At 35.4% G+C, this 20247-nt stretch overlaps 1 protein-coding gene and 1 long non-coding RNA gene across 5 annotated transcripts in view; one reads left to right on the forward strand and one right to left on the reverse strand.

The window, feature by feature from the left end:
- Positions 1-1788: 1788 nt before the first annotated feature.
- LOC136850178 (solute carrier family 25 member 45-like) overlaps positions 1789-20247 on the reverse strand; it is a 43911-nt gene continuing 25452 nt past the window's right edge. For 3 of the 4 annotated variants that reach the window (XM_067123813.1, XM_067123810.1, XM_067123811.1), the window contains 2 exons: positions 2079-2164; positions 1789-1982 (listed from right to left, as the gene is read on the reverse strand). In XM_067123813.1, the coding sequence (XP_066979914.1) occupies positions 1803-1982; positions 2079-2164 (266 nt within the window). In that variant the 3' untranslated portion in view covers positions 1789-1802. Of the gene's footprint in view, positions 1983-2078; positions 2165-16339; positions 16444-20247 lie in introns of all 4 variants that reach the window. The other variant, XM_067123812.1, reaches the window with a different exon arrangement.
- LOC136850180 (uncharacterized) overlaps positions 4126-20247 on the forward strand; it is a 59712-nt gene continuing 43590 nt past the window's right edge. The window contains exon 1 of the long non-coding RNA XR_010856570.1: positions 4126-5467. This is a non-coding gene — a long non-coding RNA (uncharacterized lncRNA). The remainder of the gene's footprint in view (positions 5468-20247) is intronic.

Genomic DNA, 20247 nt, shown 5'->3' on the forward strand with positions numbered 1-20247 from the left:
ATTCTTTTTACTGTACTTCCATTTATATCTTTCTTCCATCTTGCTTTCCTCCCTCTCCTAACAATTGTTTCATAGTGCAACTGCAAGGTTTTCCTCCTGTTACACCTTTAAAACCTTCTTTACTCTCAATTTCCTTTTCAGCACTGAATGACCTTATAGGTCCCAACACTGCATTTGGCCCAAATTCTGTATTCCAATTCTTCTAACTGTGGGGTTTTTCCCAGTTCCACCTTTAGATGCTTGTACTTCATTTTCTTTATTATCTGGGTCTCTTTATCTTTTGTCCAACCAATCCAACTTCTTTTCCACCTTTTCACTGTCTTGAGTGCTGCATGGCCAAAAGTGCCCTAGTACATGATTTGACTGCCTACATTTCATAAATCAATTAAATCAGCCTAATAAGCACTAAAAATTTCATGAAATATAAAAATAATTTGTAGAAACTCATGGAAAAAGATTGCATTTGTCTCAACTATTTTGGTATACAGTAAACTTTGCCTTTTAAATGTCACAAGTTCTACCAAGAAGACAGATTATATCCTCAAGGCAGCACACCAGATGCCCTCCTCCCAAGCATCGCATGCTGGTTGGATACACTAGGTGAGAGGATTGCATATGAGGCCTTCTACAAGTTCATGATAAGCCAAGTTCTCCCCACCACCACCTGCCCATGTACAATGGGCCATTGCCATGCTGAACACTCCACTGGGGACAACAATAGCAAGGGTGTCCTGGACAAACTCGATTCCCACATGATGTTAATGGAATTTCAAGTCAATGGTCTCTGTGGGCTTGTTCCATATGAATAGGTTTGATCTTCTGAATGATAATAATAATGGGAAACCAAAGAAGGCCGACAATGCAAGGGAGTTATGGCTGTGTTGCTTACCAACCAGCATCTAAGCTGTCCTCCCCAATACTGAGAGCATACCTATGGCAGAACTACCTAAGAAATCTGACGAGTTGCTGGAGGTCTCAGCCTTGCAATGCATAGCCCACATTATTTCTGCAGCCTCCAGGAATGTGGTATTGTTGTAGATTAGACAGGTCACTCTTCATGCTTATGTAATGTATCAGAAAAAGAAGTGGAACAGGCATGAGAGAGAGTCTTCTCTACGCATCTGTCATATAAATGTATGGACATTAGTTCAGTTTTGCTTGAGTGAATGGTGGATTCCAAGTTGTAGTTCCAGTTGGCGAATTCATGGACAATCACTTTATCCCCTTAGGAGGGCAGCGCCATCAGTGCACCTCACACATTGCACTGTAGACATTACTGTGTCCCTTCGGCCCCTAGCTGCAGCCACTTTCATTCCTTGTACTTTACCTCTATTTATATTCTCTTTCTTTCATCGTACTTTCTACCTGCTCCTCTAACAATTCTTTCATGGTGCAACTGTGAGGTTTTCCTCATATTACAGGCTTTAAAACCATTTTATTCTCAATTTCTCTTGCAGCACTGAATAACCTCATAGGTCGTAGTGCTTAACCTTTGGCCTAAATTTTATATTTCATTCCATTTATGATTCATAGGCTTGCAGGAAAAGCGATGCTATTACAATAAAAACACTTTTTTATGCAAACTTATTAGTCATCTTAAGAGTTATTTTGGGAATACTGTTTTGAATTTTAAAAATCAGTACTTTTTATCATTGCTTGTTTTTCATGCTGCTGAATGTATACTCTGAAGTTACAGCAAGTGTCATAAGGTACCATCACCATGAAGGTAATGTGAATTAAAAGAATGGTTGACATCAGTGATACAGTAGAGGATAATAACAGAAGAGGCAAGCTTGATTTTCCTATATTGTTTCTGTTACAGTAGAACTTGAAAATCCTCTGAGGAGACTAAGTGAAGTTTCATAACCAAGAAATATGGCAGCATTTGTTGGAAAAGCTCTTAGACTCATCATCGTGAACCCTTTCCCAAATACACGTAATCCTTCCTGCTTGTAGCTCTTCACAAAACAGTCAATTGCATTCTGTAAGGGAAAGTTATTCGTAGTGAGAGGTTTGTAAAACTAATGCCTTATATATAGGGCAAAACATATTCATTTTGCTTTCAAACTAACACTTGCCTTGTATTTTGGATTGTTTGGATCATCACCCTGGATTCGGGACTTGACAACATCTAAGGGAAGAATTGAAGCCCAAGATATCACACCTGTTAAGAAATTGTCAGTGATTATTAAAAGAATTTAAATATTGTGAAATTTGAATGAATGATAACACAATTACAGTGCCAAAGAGAAAGCAGTTGTAGAGCTACCGGACCAAATTTGAATTGTTTGCTTGTCTACACAGTAGTACATGATACGGCAGCAAAAGATTATGAATTGAAGTTATTCTAAGTTCAGCATATGAATATACATGTAATGTGAACAATATTTATAAAATACAAGTGGATGCAAGGCTGGCTGTGCCATTTTAGAATTATCAAAATATATTTTATTAATAACCATGCAGTTCCTTGGAGCACAGGAGAGTATGAATTGTAAGCTATAAAAAGCTAAACTAAACCCGTTTGTATTACCTATGCAACAGTTAAAGAGAACTAGTAAATGCACTGCTTAGCTGGAAGTTATTATTGAACTGTTGCTGTCTGTAACTTATGGGGTCCATCATTGTTTTGAATCAGACTGGAATAAGGTTACAATATATTTAAAAGCGCTGTACCAATCGTATGGTGCATTTAAGATAAAATTTATTCATCAAAGATTTGGAAGTTTATAAAAGTGTAACCAAGTTTACAGTCTTGTAATAATTACTATATGTGCTTGCTGATCCCTTGAAAACCACCTGCCACAGGTAGCACTTGGGAGTTCAAAGTTAGTCATTGGTGGTTAGAGAAATTCAAGAAGAGAAGTGGCATGCACAGTTTTGTGAGGCATGGGGAGGCTTCCAGTTCTGACAAAGTTGCTGCCAAAAAGTATGCTAAAGAGTTCAAATACTATGTAAAGGCTGAAGATTTTGTTTCTCAGCAAGTGTTCAGTTGTGGTAAGACAGGCCTGTTTTGGAAGGATAACCCAAACATGACTTATATTGCCCAAGAGAGGTCACTGCCAGGGCACAAGCTAACTCTTTTGCTCTGTAGGGATGCAAGTTTGGATTGAAAACTGAAACCTTTGCTTATCTGCCACTTAGTGAACCTGAGGGTTTTTTAAAGAAAAACATTTTGAAGAGTAATTTAAATGTGATTTGGAGGGATAATAGTAAAACTTAGGTAACCAGGCAATAACTTTTATTTAGTGAGTGAAGGAAGTGGTTGGCACTAGTGGCAAGTAAAATATCGATAGAAAACAATTTCCTCTGAATGCCCTTCTTTGGCTGGTTAGTGCTACTGCTCATCCTGCAGGCTTGGAGGCCAAGTTGCTGCAGGAGTTTAGCTTCATAAGAGTGAAGTTCTCCATCCTAACTCGACACTTCTCATCCAGCCCAAGGACCAGCACTAATATCCTCCAGCACATAAGCCCATAGGACTGTGAACTCTGCCTGGAGGAAATTGTGACCAGATGCTGTAGCATTTGACCTGGTGTCAAGGACATTGTGTCAGGGCAATTCCTTGGGCTTGGAGGTGAGTGATGATAATATGGAGGACAAAGCAGAGCTCACCACAGTAAGTACTGCAGGATCTGCAGAGGGAGCAGCAACAGACAACAGCTGAGGAATTTTCTTCAGAGAAGGAGGAGGAGGAGAGAAGGGAGGATGTCCCTTTCTCATTAATAAAAGAAATATGTGAAAAGTTTCCTTGAAAAATATCACCTCGACAAAGCTGTAAAAGGTGCTATAAACCTCATAATTTGGTACGCATCCCCCGTGAATACGGGGGTTTACTGTATATATATATATACAGTATATATTTAAAAATTATATATATATATATATATATATATATATATATATATATATATATATATATATATATATATATATATATATATAAATATATATATATATATAAATATATATATATATATATATATATATATATATATATATATATATATATATATATATATATATATATATATATATATATATATATATATATATATATATATATATATATATATATATTATATATATATGTATATATATATATATATATATACACACACAGGAGTCCCCACTTACTCTTGGATCAGCAGTCGCAGCTTCAGTTATTTGCGGTTTTTCTGTGGACCGCATCTCGAATATATCGCAGATAATTCGCCACTTCACAGATTTGTATGTTATGTATATCCAAATATTTTGCGGAAAATTCACCACTTTGTGGATACTGAAACACTTTAATTTCATTGAAACACTAATATCATTTCAGATGCTTTAGTATAATTGAAACCCTACAGTAATATCATTTCAAGCACTATAATATCATTGAAATGATTAATTAATTAATTACCTACCTGACTGTACTTTCATTCACCAAGTAATGGTGGGCTACTGCCTTGAAGGTGTTCCCTGACTTTAACATATCAAGAAGTTCCACCTTCTGCTGGAGGGTCATGACCCTCCTCTGTCTCTTAGGCTCTGTGCCAGAAGCCTTAGCAGGAGCAGGGCATTTTGGAGCCATGTTATACACAAACAAACAGACTTCGCTGAATACAACGCAAATCTGGTGTATAAGACGCAGGAGCAATGCGATGAAGTGAGATAGAAATGCTTTGTTCCGCAAACTGTGAATTTGTTGGGCTTGGGACGAACATTTTTCAAAAGAAAATAAAATACGCTTTACAGTACGTATTGATTACTGTATTTTGCTGTATTTACATTAATATTACAATACTGTATTGTAATATTTAAAAATTAGTAGAGTACAGTAAATCATTATTTTATTATAAATGTATTCATTCTCGAAAATACTAACAAGAAAATATGTAGATTGACAAGACATAAACAAACCTGCCATTTTGTTTGTTCGTACTTATTGTACAGTACTTATTGTACAGTACGTCGTTCTAAAATCTACCCACGTATTTTAGACATGCTCTAAACTCATCCTAAAACACTGTACTATACTGTAATATCATTTCCAAGTCATCTTACAAAACACAAAAAAGTCAACAAAATACAGTTGAGCAGTACACGATGTGCAAAGTGTACAATGCACAGTTAGCGCGACTCTCACACAGTTCTCTGCCTAGGCTTAAAGTGTAGTGTTTGCAGCGAGGTTTAAATTGTGTATACATACATGTGTAGCTTATCTTCATGGTTCGTACCACCAGACGATGCTTCCTAAACACCCTGCTTCTTCCACAGCTTATGGGAAGGAGCCTAAATGTCAGAGGAAGGTTTGATACAGTATGTTGTGTGAAGCAGATTTGGAACAAATGATGTACTACATGGCCATGATGCCGCCTCTCGAAAACCCTAAAGGAGTCCATGAAGTGCTGTGCAGTTATATCATTCATTCATTGGACTGCACAACTAATTCATCATCATCATCTTCACTCAACATTGATCATTGGTTAGTGCCCATATGTTTTGTATAATCTTAATAATTGTCTCTCTCTCTCTCTCTCACTTGTGAATTACCAGTGTTTCGCTTGTAAAAGAAAATGGGACAGCATAAATATAATAATGTAAGAAAGAAAATGAGCGTGCCTGAATACTGTACGGTATAGGGGAACTTAATTAGTTTTCACACGTAGCTGTAAGCCGTATATATTTTTAAGGCTAGCGTTGTAAGATGACTTTGAAATAATATTAAAGTATTGTAGAATGATGGTTTAAGGTATATTTGGTGTTTGAACTATTAAAATAGGCAGTTATAAGCATTTTTAGAGGGGATCTTTGGTGTTTGTGAGTCAGAAATTTATTTCTGTTCCACACACGACTGTGTTGATTATTTCTATGTACTATATATATATATATATATATATATATATATATATATATATATATATATATAATGCATAAATGCATAGAGAAAGGTTACTGAACTGATGGCTGTCCATAAAAATGGTGCTGTTGGATCTGAATACAGGCAGTCCCCGGTTTACAACGGGGGTTCCGTTTTTATGCCGCGTCGTAAACCAAAGATCGTTGTAAACCGAAAAATCGTTGAAAATCGTCAAAAATCCTAAGAAAATCTTACTTTTAATACTTTGGGTGTATTGAAAGTTATGTAAACTATGTTTTTATTGAGTTTTTCATCAACAAAACCTCGAAATTTTGATTATTCTGCTGTTTTGGAGCCATATTTCTTCCGTCGGATCAGCGTACGACGCATCGTAACCCCGGAACATGCGTCGTAAACTGGGAAATAATTTCTGATGAATATATTTGAAAAGTATCATAACCTCGGAACGCCGTAAGCCAGACCCATCGTAAACCAGGGACTGCCTGTATAGTTCTTGGTTGATGCTGAATGTGGAAAACATAGAGATAAAGCTGAATTATGCACGAGTGCAAATGGTTAGTGTAAGTATGAGAATGTTTGTGGGAGTGACTGTTGAAGACGTTAGGAGGGTAATTAAAAACTGAGAAAATGGAAGTACAAAAAGGTGTGAAGTGTTGCAGTAATGTGGTGATAGAGTGCTTGAGTGCGTGAATAGAGTGTGTGTGGGGGGGTGTTGAAAGGTATGTCGGCATAAGAGAGGTGTACCGAAGCCATGAGTAAGAGGAATAATTGTTCCAGTGTATAAAAGTAAAGATGATAGAGGTGATTGTAAGAATTACTAGAGCATAATATTACATAGCACACCAAGAATGTATGGCGAATCTGATTGAGAAAGCAAGACTGATGACAGAAGGATTTAAAATGGAAGAAGAATGCAGGTTTAGACTGGGAGGAAGTTTTGGATGCCAAATGTTCGTTTTTGAACAGTTTTTTGAGAAAGAAAAAGGAGAAAGCCATATGTGGCATAAATTGAAATATTGAAACATGGTATAATTGGTAGAGAGGCAGCGTGGAGAAGTTTAGGGGTGCAAATTATAGATGATAAGTTTCGAGAGGAACTGGGAAGTTTCCCATGTGTTAGAATATATAAACAGGAAAGTATCTGGACTGGTGTAAAAGTCAGTCTGAAACAAGGATGAGTTATACTTCCATTTCAGTAAGTCTTTGTGGATAGAGTTATGAAAGCAATCAGAAAAAGGAAATTAGAGGGGAGGTGCAAAGTTGTTGGATAGAAATGAAATTTTAATTGGAATATGTAGTTGCTGATGCTTTTAGATGATACAGTATTGACCTAGGATATTGAAGAGAAACTGCAGAATCAAATGTATGAGTTTGAAAGTGTTTGCAGGAGGAGAAAGTTGAGAGTAAATTTGAGTAAGAGTATTGTTTTAGGGGTAATTGGAAACCAGGATGATGGAACAATGAGTATTAATATGGGTGGAGAAAGAATGGAAGGAGATGATTTGTAAAGGTATTTGGGAGTAAGTACAGTATAACGGTTGATGGTAGGAGCTGGAGCTGGAATATGAGGTTTAGGCCAAAGGCCAAGCACTGGGACCTGTGAGGACATTCAGTGATGAAAGGGAAATTGAGAGCAAAAAAGGTTTTAAAGGTGTAACAGAAGGAAAACCTTGCAGTTGCACTATGAAACATTTGTTAGGAGAGGGTGGAAAGTAAGATGGAAGAAAGAGAATATGAATGGAGTTATAGTAAAAGGAATGAAAGGTATTGCAGCTAGGGGCCGAAGGAATGCTGCAAAGAACCTCAAGTAATGCCTACAGTGCACCACGTGAGGTGCACTGATGACACTACCCACCTACGGGGTGGAAGATGGTAGGATTAGAGAATAGCCAAGCCATAGAATAGGTGGAGCAAGGACAGTAGCAGGGTGTGTGCGAAAGATTGGGAAGAGACTTGGAGTGTCTGTGGAAGCCAAGGTGGGAATGTAAGAAAGGATTGTTGAGTCAAGTATCCTCTATGGATCTGAAGTATAGGTTTGCATGAAATTGACATAAAAAGTTTGAAGCTTTTGAGATGAAGTGATTTTGTAGCATATGTTCCATAAGAAACTTTATCTCTGAAGAATTCCAACGATTAAAATTATTGTTTTAATTCCAAGATCATGCACATGTTACGAGGTTTCTAGTGAAATCACCAGCTGATACCACTCAGATGCTGGTACCCATTTACAGCTCGGTGGAATGGTGGGTAGTAGGCTGGAAGCAAATCACAAACTTAGCAAATGTGAAGCTAATGCTGAAGAACTCAGCAGTTGCATCTTGCTTGTTTGATTGCAACTTCCAAAGGTGTGTGGTGGTGGGTTATATATATACATACATACATATATAATATATATATATATATATATATATATATATATATATATATATATATATATATATATATATATATATATATATATATATATATATATATATATATATATATATATATATATATATATATATATATATATATATATATATATATATATATATATATATATATATATATATATACATATACATATACATATATACAGTGAACCCCTGTATTTTGGGGATGCATCCCACACCCCTGCGAATAGGTCAAATATCCATGGATGCTTAAAACCCATCTAAAAACACTTAGAACTGCCCATTTTGATAGCTTAAACCAAGAAAAACCCTGTAAAAATGCTTATACCTGAGTATTTTAATAGTTTTATCACAAAAAGTGCATTTATTCATGAAAAATATATGAAAATACAGTAATTAGTGAATATTTCTCAGTGAAAAATACCGTGAATGGGCGAATTTTCCGCGAATGATGGCTAGATATGTTCCACAGAGAAACTCGTGAATGCGTGAGTCCGCGAACCCTGAGAACGCGAATACGGGGGTTTACTGTATATATATATAGTTTGGTCACTAATTCGAATGTGACTTTTATATACTCAAAAATCAAGCCACAATGTCCCTTAACATTGAATTCGGATACTGTGGATTAATATTTGAGAGCATATAATACTCATTTGTGAATTAGTGACACAGCTATCATACACTGTATCACAAACAGCCAGGCATTACAAACTTAGCACTAATATGCAAAGTACAGAGCCGGAATTTGACAGTAATGTGTACAACAGAATTAAAATCTCAAATTTCCCTTGATAGCCAAATGGATAATTCATTATTTATCTCTGCAAGAAACCCAAAAAGCTCAGTTTGGAATTCTGGCTGGGCCAAATGCTCTTATATATAATTCATTTGAGTGTAGCTTTGCGAAGGGTAAAATGAATCACTATTATATATATATATATATATATATATATATATATATATATATATATTATATATATATATATACAGTATATATATATATATATATATATATAGTATATATATATATATATATATATATATATATATATATATATATATATATATATATATATATATATATATATATATATATATATATATATATATATATATATATATATATATATATATATATATATGATAGTTGACAGAAAAATCCCCCTCGATGTGGGGCCACCTTGACATGGTAAGGAAGCTCTTGAATCCCAGAAATTTGTTCCTGGGTTTGAGTCCAAGAGTCTCATATTTAGTTATATATTTCTTTTTATTAATTTTATGGAATTTTCCACTTTTGCTAAAATTTATTGGACCTGTTAAATAGGAAAAGATATCATAGCTGGGATTGGGTTTATATCCGAAGCTCAATAGTGGGAACTGTAGTAGGACCATCAACTGCCCTGATAATGTTCAGACCTGAGAGTTATCAGATTGATAGCTCAAAGGCAGAACTATTCTTTAGGGCTGAACCATAGATTCCAGGGGGGTCCTGTTCTGGGGATAGGACTCTTGGCATTCTATCCAGTTTGCCCATAACATGATTACAGTGGAGATGATTGTATTCTTGTAATACTCTCAGTCCTTGCAAGTGGGTTTGGCTTACACTTGGGCCACTTAATCATGTTGTGCCATCCTCTGTTGGGTAGGGTAGGGAGCGGACATTTGGGAGTCGGTTCTCACTTGTGCCACTGGTGGAAGAATAAAACGCCATGAAAAGCTGATGATATCTTTTTAAGGTTTTCAGGTTAATTTTTTTTTTCTCCTTCAAATCTTCGTAAGTGAAAATAAAGATTCGAGTACCCCGGGGCCCTTGGATGGTAGCGACTCGGCACAGTTGACAACTGCTGGAACTCCTTTGACAACCTTTCTTTAGGAAATCAAAAAAGAATCCTAGTGTGATCACACTGGAGCCTTATGCTCCAGTACAAAACAAATCCAAAAGAAGTAAACATCGTCTTGACCCAACCTTGACTCATTTCGACTCCCTCTTTGGGAGTGGAAGTTGGTCAAGGTTTCTAACCATGGAAACAGAACAACAAATTTTATGCCTATAGTTGGAAAACTTGTTATGAAAAAGACACTCAACGACAGAAATGTCGTTCAGACAAATAAAAATAAAGACTTGGTTTATAGAAGCCACAACAAAAAACCAGTCTGAAGACTATTTATCCATAAAAAGTATCGACAGTGTGAATGTAAAAGTAAAGAAGCATGACACTATGAACAGCATTCAGGGTATTATTGTACTTCCTGCAAATAATGACGAACCGGTTGATAAGAATATGCTGTTGGACTCTCTTAAAATGAGATGCACCAAAGTCCAAGATTGTGAGGTATATATGATACCAAGTAAACAGAATAATAAAGTATTAAGAATTGCAAAAATAAAATTTGAGGGTCAAGATCTACCTCCAAAAATAAAAATTTTGGCCCAAAATAGAGAACTGAAACCTTATGTTCCAAAGCCACTACAATGTCAAAATTGTAGTAAATATGGGCTCACGAAGAAAAACTGTCGATATGAACCAATAATGAAACAAAAATGCATAGAAATAGAAGTAACGGGGCACAGAAAAGTAAATCGCAAGAAGAAATTAATGCTCAAGGGGAAAAAACTAAAATAGTAAAGAATAAAGAAACAGGTACAAATGATATGGATAACATTTTATCAAATTCATTTGAAATATTAACGCAAATAGGAACACAAGAGGATGCTACTACGGAAGTAACAGAGGAGGGTCGTGATAGGCTGGAAATTGAAGATAAAAAAAAAAGGCCTTTGGAAAGACCACCACCCAAAACAAAGAAACCAACAATTATTAGAGAAACATCGGTCAAACCAAAGACAAAAGATATGAAAAAGAACAAAAACAAGCTAAGAATATACCTTTATCTTCCAAAACACGGAAGAAGTGGAAGACAACTGTACCTTATACTAAATATATATTTTGAATACAAAAGTTTAATATATACTTATTTTTTGTTGGTTCTATCTAATATCACTCTTCATTTCTTACGCTCATATTTTAACACTAAATATTATTACTAGTATATCGTCATTCATTCACCTATTCTTTATCAGTCGTACCATTAATTTATATATTTCACCTTCATTACGGCGCTGAATAATCCTGATGGGTTCCGGCGCTTGGTCTTCAAGACAAATTTCATAATCAATCAATCATAGATAACAATGACTATGTCAAGGGAGAAGAGATTACTCCATCGCCAATAATTAGTACAACAAGAACAAAGTAAGAAACAAATATACATGACAACACATATGAATGTAATGATTGTTTCATTGCATTGTGCAGTGATAACAAAAACATAACAAAAGATAGTTTAACCAGCATTATAAGAAATTTTATGAAATATAGAAAAAAAGAAACGACTGATTTAAGCACCCATGAAAAAGTTTGCATGTGCATTGTGCACTTACTATATTATAAAGATAAACAAATGAATGTCGTGAGTAAACTGTTAGAAAAAATCCAGGTTGATAATCCAAAAAAAAAAAAAGAGTAAAACTCGACAGCTATGACAAAATGTTTTCAGTAGCTATATTATACAATGGAACATAAAAGGTCAACAGACCAGATTACACCTAGCAGTACAACGGATATTAAAAGAATATGAATCAATGATATTTTGTTTATAAGTCAACAAAACTGTGTCAACAATAGGTAAATATACCCTAGCATCAACATCACGAGAGGAAGTAGGAAATTTAGGTACAGCCTTATATGTGAATAACAAAGTAGTTTATGACAATATACCTGTAAACATCGCTGACTTGCGAATATCAGGTATTAAAATTCGAGTAAAAAGATAATTATGTAATGTATAATTTATACAACCAAGCTAATAAAAATTACGACACTGACAAACTTAAAGAATTACTTAATAATGCCAAGGAACCTATATTAATAGTAGGTGATTTTAATGCTCACAGCCCGATGTGGTACTGTAATTGTACAGACTCAAATAGAGCAGGAAATAAAATAGAAGAATTCATAGATTCACATGACATGTGCTGTATAACTGATAACGAAATCATCACATATTTTTCTAAAACAGATGGAACATTTTCCACAATCGACTTAACTCTATGTACAACAAGCATAGTAGACAGATTGGATTGGAATACAGTTGACGACTTGCATACAAGTGATCATTTCCCAATATTAATTTAATTATTACAAAATAATCCCGCCACCCATGTCCCTCAATATTAACATATGTAAAGCAGATTGGGAGCAATATGAATCCCACAATAGGAATATCCCACCATTTGAATATTTAAAAGATATTATTGAAACTAATGAATTTCTTGTTGATTTCATTAAAAATGCTGCTGATAAAGCAATACCAAAATCAAAATCTCATCCAACAAAACACAAAGTCCCCTGGTGGTCTGAAAAACTAACAGAATTAATAAAAATACAACACCAAATTGGAAGACGATTAGATCATTTGGATAGAAAGTTCAGTAAAATAAATAAAACATTACGGATATTAGAAGAAAATTTACAAAAACTGACTACCGGTATATTATTATTAGAAATTGATACATTAAAACTTCTGTATAACAAAATATCTGCAAAATTCAAAAGAGATGTAATTCAAGGAAAAATCATGTCATGGACGAACTATGTATCATATCTCTCTAATAATACTTCCATACAAAAATATGGGAAAAATTCTGGAAAATAAATGGTACCCATGTCAAACCACCTTGACATGCCATAATAAAAGATGGTAAAAGAATACTTGATCCAGAAGAAATAAGTAATGTAATAGGAGAAAATTTAACATAAGTAAGTAGAGACAAAAATTTAGATAGGCATTTCCGCACAAAGAAAAATAGTATAGAATTATTAATAACAATAAATTTTGAAACAATAGAAGATATATATTATAATAGAAAATTTAATATAGAAGAGTTGGAATTTACTGTCTTGAATAGCAATAAATCTGCCCCTGGAGGTGACAATATTTGTTTTGAAATGATCTGCCATTTAGCACCTTTGTCAAAGTCATACTTATCAGAGTTTTATAACCACTTATGGCTTCGAAGTTTATTTCCTAATGGCATAAAGCTATAATTATTCCCACCAGACCCGGAAAAGATCCCAGTAATGTAAAAAATTTCAGACCAGTTTCATTAACAAGTTGTTTATGTAAATTACTAGAGAAATTGGTAAATGCTCGACTAACATGGCACATTCAACAAAATAACGTATTGACTCCTACTCAATTTTTGTCACAATGTGACAGATCTACACTTGATTATCTGTCTAGCTCAGAAGACTACATACGAAGAGGATTTGAACGAAAACAAATTACTATAGCCATCTTTTTTGACATTGAAAAGGCATATGATACTACATGGAGATATGCAATATTAAAAACGTTACATAAAAGCAGCATCTGTGGACATATACCTAGGTTTATCCAAAACTTTCTGTCAAAGGAAGCGTCCTTAGTGGCACACTGTTTACTCTAGAAATAAATGATATCAGTAATAATCTACCTATCAGAATTAAAATTAACTTGTGTATGGATGATTTTGCCATATATTATTCAGCATCTCGCATAGAACGTGCAAAGCAAATCATTAATAAAACGATAATAAAAATAGATGAATGGGCCTCATCTGTATGCCTTAAATTTTCTATACAAAAGACTCGGGCACTAATGTTTTATAAAAATAAAGTGTAAAAAAGGTGAAGAAATAGATTTAAAAATCAGAAATCATTCCATACCAATTGGCCAAACAGCAAAATTTTTGGGATTAGTATTTGATACTCAGTTGAACTGGAAACCCCACATGACATATGTAAAATCAAAACGTAAAAGAGCTTTAAATCTAATTAAAAAAAATTATCGAACACTACTTGGCAGGCCAATAGACATACCCTTACTGTACTGTATAAAGTAACAGTTCTGTCTATCATTGATTATGGAAGCGAAGTATATGGCTCAGCATCTGACGCAGCACTGAAAATATTAGACCCAGTTCACAATGAAGGCCTTAGAATATGCTCAGGGGCATTTGGATCATCACCAAAATCATCTTTACAAGTTGAATGTGGTGAACTACCTGTCTCTCCATAGAGAGCTAGTAACAATGAAAAGTGCTCTAAGAATTCAGACAAGCGACTCTCCAACAAAAAAATTATTTGAATTAAGAGATGTATTTATAAATAACCATCCACCACCTTTCCCAATTAGAGCTAGAAGATTGTTTGAATCGCTGAATATAAATATACAAGTGCCTTTCATAGTAAAATCACCTTCTCCCGGGACAATGAATAAAATTGAGAATTTGCACACACCTGAAATATTTATCAAAAAGTTACTCATATATACCAGAACACCATAGACAACATACAATAGAGCATATAAGCCGAAAAGGTCCACATTACGCAATATATACAGATGGATCTAAATCAGAGCATGGCGTGGGATATGCTGCAGTACCCCAAGACAAAACGTATCAGTTCTCTCGACCTAATAATGCTTCAGTATTCACAGCAGAATTGTTTGGAATTGCATCAGCTATAAAAATAATTAAAGAAACATCATTCAATAATTTTGTGATGTTTAGTGACTCGAGAAGCCCTATAGAAGCTATTCAGAGTGACAAATATAAAAATAACATAGTACAACAAATTAAATTATTTCTCCATAACTTATAGGTGGAAAAAATGTAGAAATATGTTGGATCCTTGCCCATGTAGGGATCAAAGGAAATGAAGAGGCAGACAGAGCAGCCAAATAAGCAACTCACATGACAAGATCAAATGTGAATATCCCTGTTACTGATTATGTAACACACATAATCATAAATAAATGGCAATATATATGGAATGAAGAACCTGAAAATAATAAATTAAAACAAATAAAACCTAATGTTAAAAAATGGAGTTCATCATATCAGAGAGAGAGACATGCACAAGTAATTCTGACATGTCTCGGAATAGGCCATACTCGTCTGACACATGGTCACGTAATGAGCAGCCACGTGGCCCGGCTCCTTAGCGCTCAGAGTGCAAGGTGATAATAACGGTCAAACATGTGTTATGTAAGTGACCAAAGTATGACCAACAGCAACTGTCAACTTTTGGAAATAAATCAATGAAGGAAATTTTGTCAGAATCTTCTACTTTTTCAGTCGTTCTGATTTTTGATGTTCATGAGGAACTGTGATTTAATTAATAAAATATAAAAATAAGTAAATAATAAAAGCACGAAAACCCTTATAGCATTTGTCGAATTAAAATTTTTTTTTAATATTACTTAACTTATTGTGAATTTTAATATACCTTTATAGTGTGTATGTATGGAAGCATGAGTAAATGTATTTATTGTAAGTATGTGTTCCAGTATGAGAGCATGTTCCTATATGCAGTTTTTAATTTCATTTTAATTCGTTCATCATCATACTGAATCACCTATTGGGTCCCAGTGCTTGGCCTCATGCCTAGACCTGGTATTTTATTCTAATCCTCCGGGCCAGCCCTATGAGAGCTGAAAGTCAGCTCAGTGGTCTGGTTAAACTACTTCAATAATAATAATAATGACACAAAAATGGAAGGGATTTTTAAAAGACATGACAGCAGAACGTTAAGATTCATGGCCAGATTAAGAGGGGAAGATCGTACTATGAATGAGGGAATGGTGGAGATACATGGTATATAGCAGCTGGTAAACCAAGACTGAGATGATTTGGGAATGTGATGAGAAGGGATTACGAGCAGTCAGTTAGAGAAGCAACTGACACAAATGCTACAAGACAAAGACTTTAGGAAGATCAAGGATATAACTGGCAAATGGCGGAGACCTAAACGTGATAAAAGTTCAAGTACTAAAGTGCATGGAACAGAGGAGAGTGGAGAGAACTCATCGCACATCTGACTCCATGCAGATAAATCTGATATAAATATTATAGGAAGATAATGTTAATATATATGTACACTTAGTTTTCTAGTGTTAATTCGTATATGTACAGCGGAATTGAATACTATTCTCATAAGCTCAAATTTGACTTCTGATGGCAAAACTACCCTACCTGCCATTCCCCCAGCCCACAAGATGGCCAGAGTGGAGGGACCTTGACTCCTGTCCATCATGAGTTCATACAGCACAAAGTACGCTGCTGAAGCTGTCACATCCCTACCATGACAAAATAGTAATTAGACCAAACCATGCTTGAGTGGCAGTTTCATGTTTTATTTAGATCTAGAGAATAAATAAACACTGTTGTGCATCTGACTTCTAATTTTGCTAATTCAACTTGAAGTTTTAAGAGTAGATTTAATTATCCTTAGACTATTGCTTGCCTTCAAGGGAAGGATAAACATACATGCCCAGTGGTAGGTACCTAGAAAACTCGAAAATTGCATGGAGTGGATAATGGCAATGTAGAGTTCTCTATTCAATGCGTAACACATTTTCCAGAAATGATACTAATTGTACAAAGTTAGTTGTCTAAAGCTAAAATTCATATGTTTAGAATTAGGGGTATCTGACAAATTCGTGGTGTATTTTATTTCGCTAGTAAACAGTAACCACAGACTGGGCATTCATTAAGGTAGCTTTAATAGAGAACAAAATTTTAAAGGAAAGAAAATTGCTATTTGGCCCCTGAAAAAATCCTAAGGTTATACCTTTCTGTTTTGGCGATATTTGCTTTGCAAGCAAATTGCAATGAGTTTATAGTGATATAGATACGACCGCACACTTTTAGCTGTACAACCGCTGTTTATAAACATTGTATTCAAGAACCTCATATGTGACGTACCATAACCAACTTGAAAATCATCAGGGACAACAAAATTTCATTGATACGCTTCAGAAATTTGTAGCTTTTCAGTAAATATTAATTCTGTTATAGAAGCATGCAATAAACTCAGAATGAATGCAAAAAGTCAAGGAGTCCCACAGTTGAATGCACCGAGACGTTTCAGAGAAATACTAAACAGCTGTTTGTGTACCATCCACAGTAATGATCAAGATGTTGATGCATGCAACACTGACCATTCTTAGTTTGTTGGCTCCTATATAAGTACATTTTCTCTTATGATCTGTGTAATTTTATTTGAGGTAAGTTGTCCTTCATTTCCCAGTCCTTTAGAACTTTTTTTACCGTTGGTAGAATTTCCAAGACAAAATAATTTATGTCTAGACAGTCTGGGTTGCTGGGTTGAATTTATGGGTTTGACAGTTTGGTCATGTAGCTGTAATTCAGGTTTACTGGAACCTCTGACCAGTTCTGTAACTGTGAACATATTGGTAAGTCAGTATGCTCACAGTCCAGCATTGATAAAAAAAACCATGTGGCTTAGGTTGCACTGAAGGGAAAATGTACAACATAATAGTGCCTAAAATATCCGTAATACTGAGCAGATCTATAGTCTCTTTTCTGATGTCTTAAGGTACCTCCTGAGCTACAAAAGACCACTTGGCAGGCTCGGTTTTAGCAGTTCCTCCACATGTAGATATGCTCAGGGCATAAAGGCCTTCAAGGCTCAAAACAAACACTGTACTTTAGATACACCACTCACTTTGCCGAGTGTTTGGGGGTCATCTTTAATGGATACTGACTTTTCCAGGCATAAGTGTTGGGAAGCGGGTTGCACCAAATATGTTAGAAGTTTCAACGCAAATCTCGCAATCTTTCAGTCTGGAATAGGTTTCTAGTTCCCGGACAGCTAGCTACTCCAGATCATAAGGCTGTGGATCAAACATTTTTGAAGTTTTCTGTCATAGAGATTATCCTTTTCTCTTTCCAGTCTTTGCAGAGTGCACAGTTGGATTCCACAATCTGCCATTTTATTTTGAGGTGAGATGAAACACCAGTCTGTCATATGTCTCAGATTTGTTGTGAAGACTCAAGCTATGGACAGCTCTATTTTCTATAATTACTTCTTTATCAGTTGAGGCAGGATATAAAGAGAACCTTGCTGTTATTCTGTCAGATGTGTGTGTGTGTGTGTATGTATCTCTGGAAGATCAAGTCTCTTATCAAGGTGAGTTCCTGTTTGCTGGTGTCAACAGTAGGTCTGACTTGGAGATTTTTAGGGGTAATCACCGCCTCTGGCAAAGATATGTAGTCCTAAAAGTAGAGAATGACACTCCCAGTTTCAAGCATCCTAAATTATTGTAGAGGCCTTGAAGCTCAAGCTGTATCCTGATCTCTACCTCATAAATGAAGCCTGGGTGTTGATTGTCTGGGAGAGCTGTCTACAGTTGCTCATTTTTTATCATTAGGTTTTAATCTAGAGTTCACTAAGTCTGTAGGTCATTAGTCCAAACCTTGTAGTGGGCTAAATTTCATCAGAATTTAAGAAGAATTTTGCTGTTGCTCCCTTTAGTCATTAATAGGGAGACACCAATAACAAAGATCATCCAAACAACCTCAACTAAAAGGACATATTCCTTTACACCCATTCCACTGCTAATCCTTGGTGGAAAGTCCCCTCATACTGCAGATGTCTGAAATATTGTCCAGTTTCATACTCCTTTCATGAAACACTATTCTCTTCTAAATCTGATTTGTCTTTATCATACGTTTGAGAAACAAGCCAGAGATGGTTTTTAGATACACCAAAAGGCTTCTACACTTGGATCATCATGGTTAAGAAATACTCAGGTTAAGGGTAGGTCAGTCATTAACCTAAGGTTCTTCAGTCTTCCGACTGTATGCATCCTTTCCTGGACAGTCTTTCTGGTTGTTCAGTTCGTCAGTAAAGGACACCTCCTAACCTCACACATCCCACCATTTAATCCAGCACAGAATCAACAAACTACAGGTTTTTCAGGACTTTATCTTGATCTTAACTCCTATATTATTGTCTTCAATGAAATAGCCCTCCCATCTTTGACCACTACCAGCTTTTGGTTCAAGCCATGCCAAACTAGGTGTGTTCCAATTCACATACTGAACTGAAAGTAATCCTACATCCTCAGGCAGGCTGGAAACATGCATAATGGTACAATACTATCTTTATAAGTGCTCTTGCCCTAATTGAAGAACTGATATCTGTTGTAGCAATCATCCTGCCTAAGGAGGCAGTGTATTTTGGGTGGCGATGGGGTACTTTGTACAAATCCAAATTTCTTTCAAAACAGTTAGCCTTCACTGACAGGAACAAAAGGAACAGATGAAAAAGGAAAAAGCCATGCTTTTGGCCCTGAAGGGATTGTGGACAGTCTTTAGTGCTGCCTACACTATGATATGTAAGGCACACAGTAAGCAGGAACCCTCAACAGGAAATTTGAGAAAAAGGATATATATCAGACTTGAGGGCATTTACCACCCCTAGGGAGTGTAGTATCATAGTGAATTTTTATTCAATCAACCCTTACCAACTGTACTAGCCGTCTGGCTAGTACAGTTGGTAACGTGTTGCCTCCTAGTTTCGGGGATCAGCGTTCGCTCCCTGTCATGGAGCGGATAGTGAGACTGTCTACTGGATGGTAACTGCCATGAGTGACGACATGGTGGGGGGTTGGGGTTACCTGGCTGACGTCCACCCAAGAGGGAACAGCCTGTGGGAGGACTGAAACTAACAACTTTAACTTTTAGTGATAGATTGGTAAGAAAATACTGTGGTTGTGTGTACTGTTTGGAATAAAATATTAGTTTTTTCTAAACATGAGAAAAACTGTACTGCTAAATTCTCACTTGCTACCAGCATTATTTATAAAGTCCCAAGCCCTCTTCAGGTAGTGTTGACTGCCTTAGATAAAAATTTTTGATGCTATGAGGATAGTACTGTAAATGACATTTAATGTTTGGGCTCTTGAAGTTAGTATTTTATGCTTACAGCCAGAATTTTAATTTGCCTATACAGTGTTCCAGATTTGTAAATATAAATTATTTTTTGCTTTTGTAACATATACTGTAGAACATTTTTTTGCAAAAATACCACCTCTTGTCCTCTCTGATTTTCTTTCTTGGAACAAAACTTAATT

Source organism: Macrobrachium rosenbergii, chromosome 21 (assembly GCF_040412425.1).
Source record: "Macrobrachium rosenbergii isolate ZJJX-2024 chromosome 21, ASM4041242v1, whole genome shotgun sequence".
In the NCBI taxonomy this organism is placed as follows: Eukaryota; Metazoa; Arthropoda; class Malacostraca; order Decapoda; family Palaemonidae; genus Macrobrachium; species Macrobrachium rosenbergii.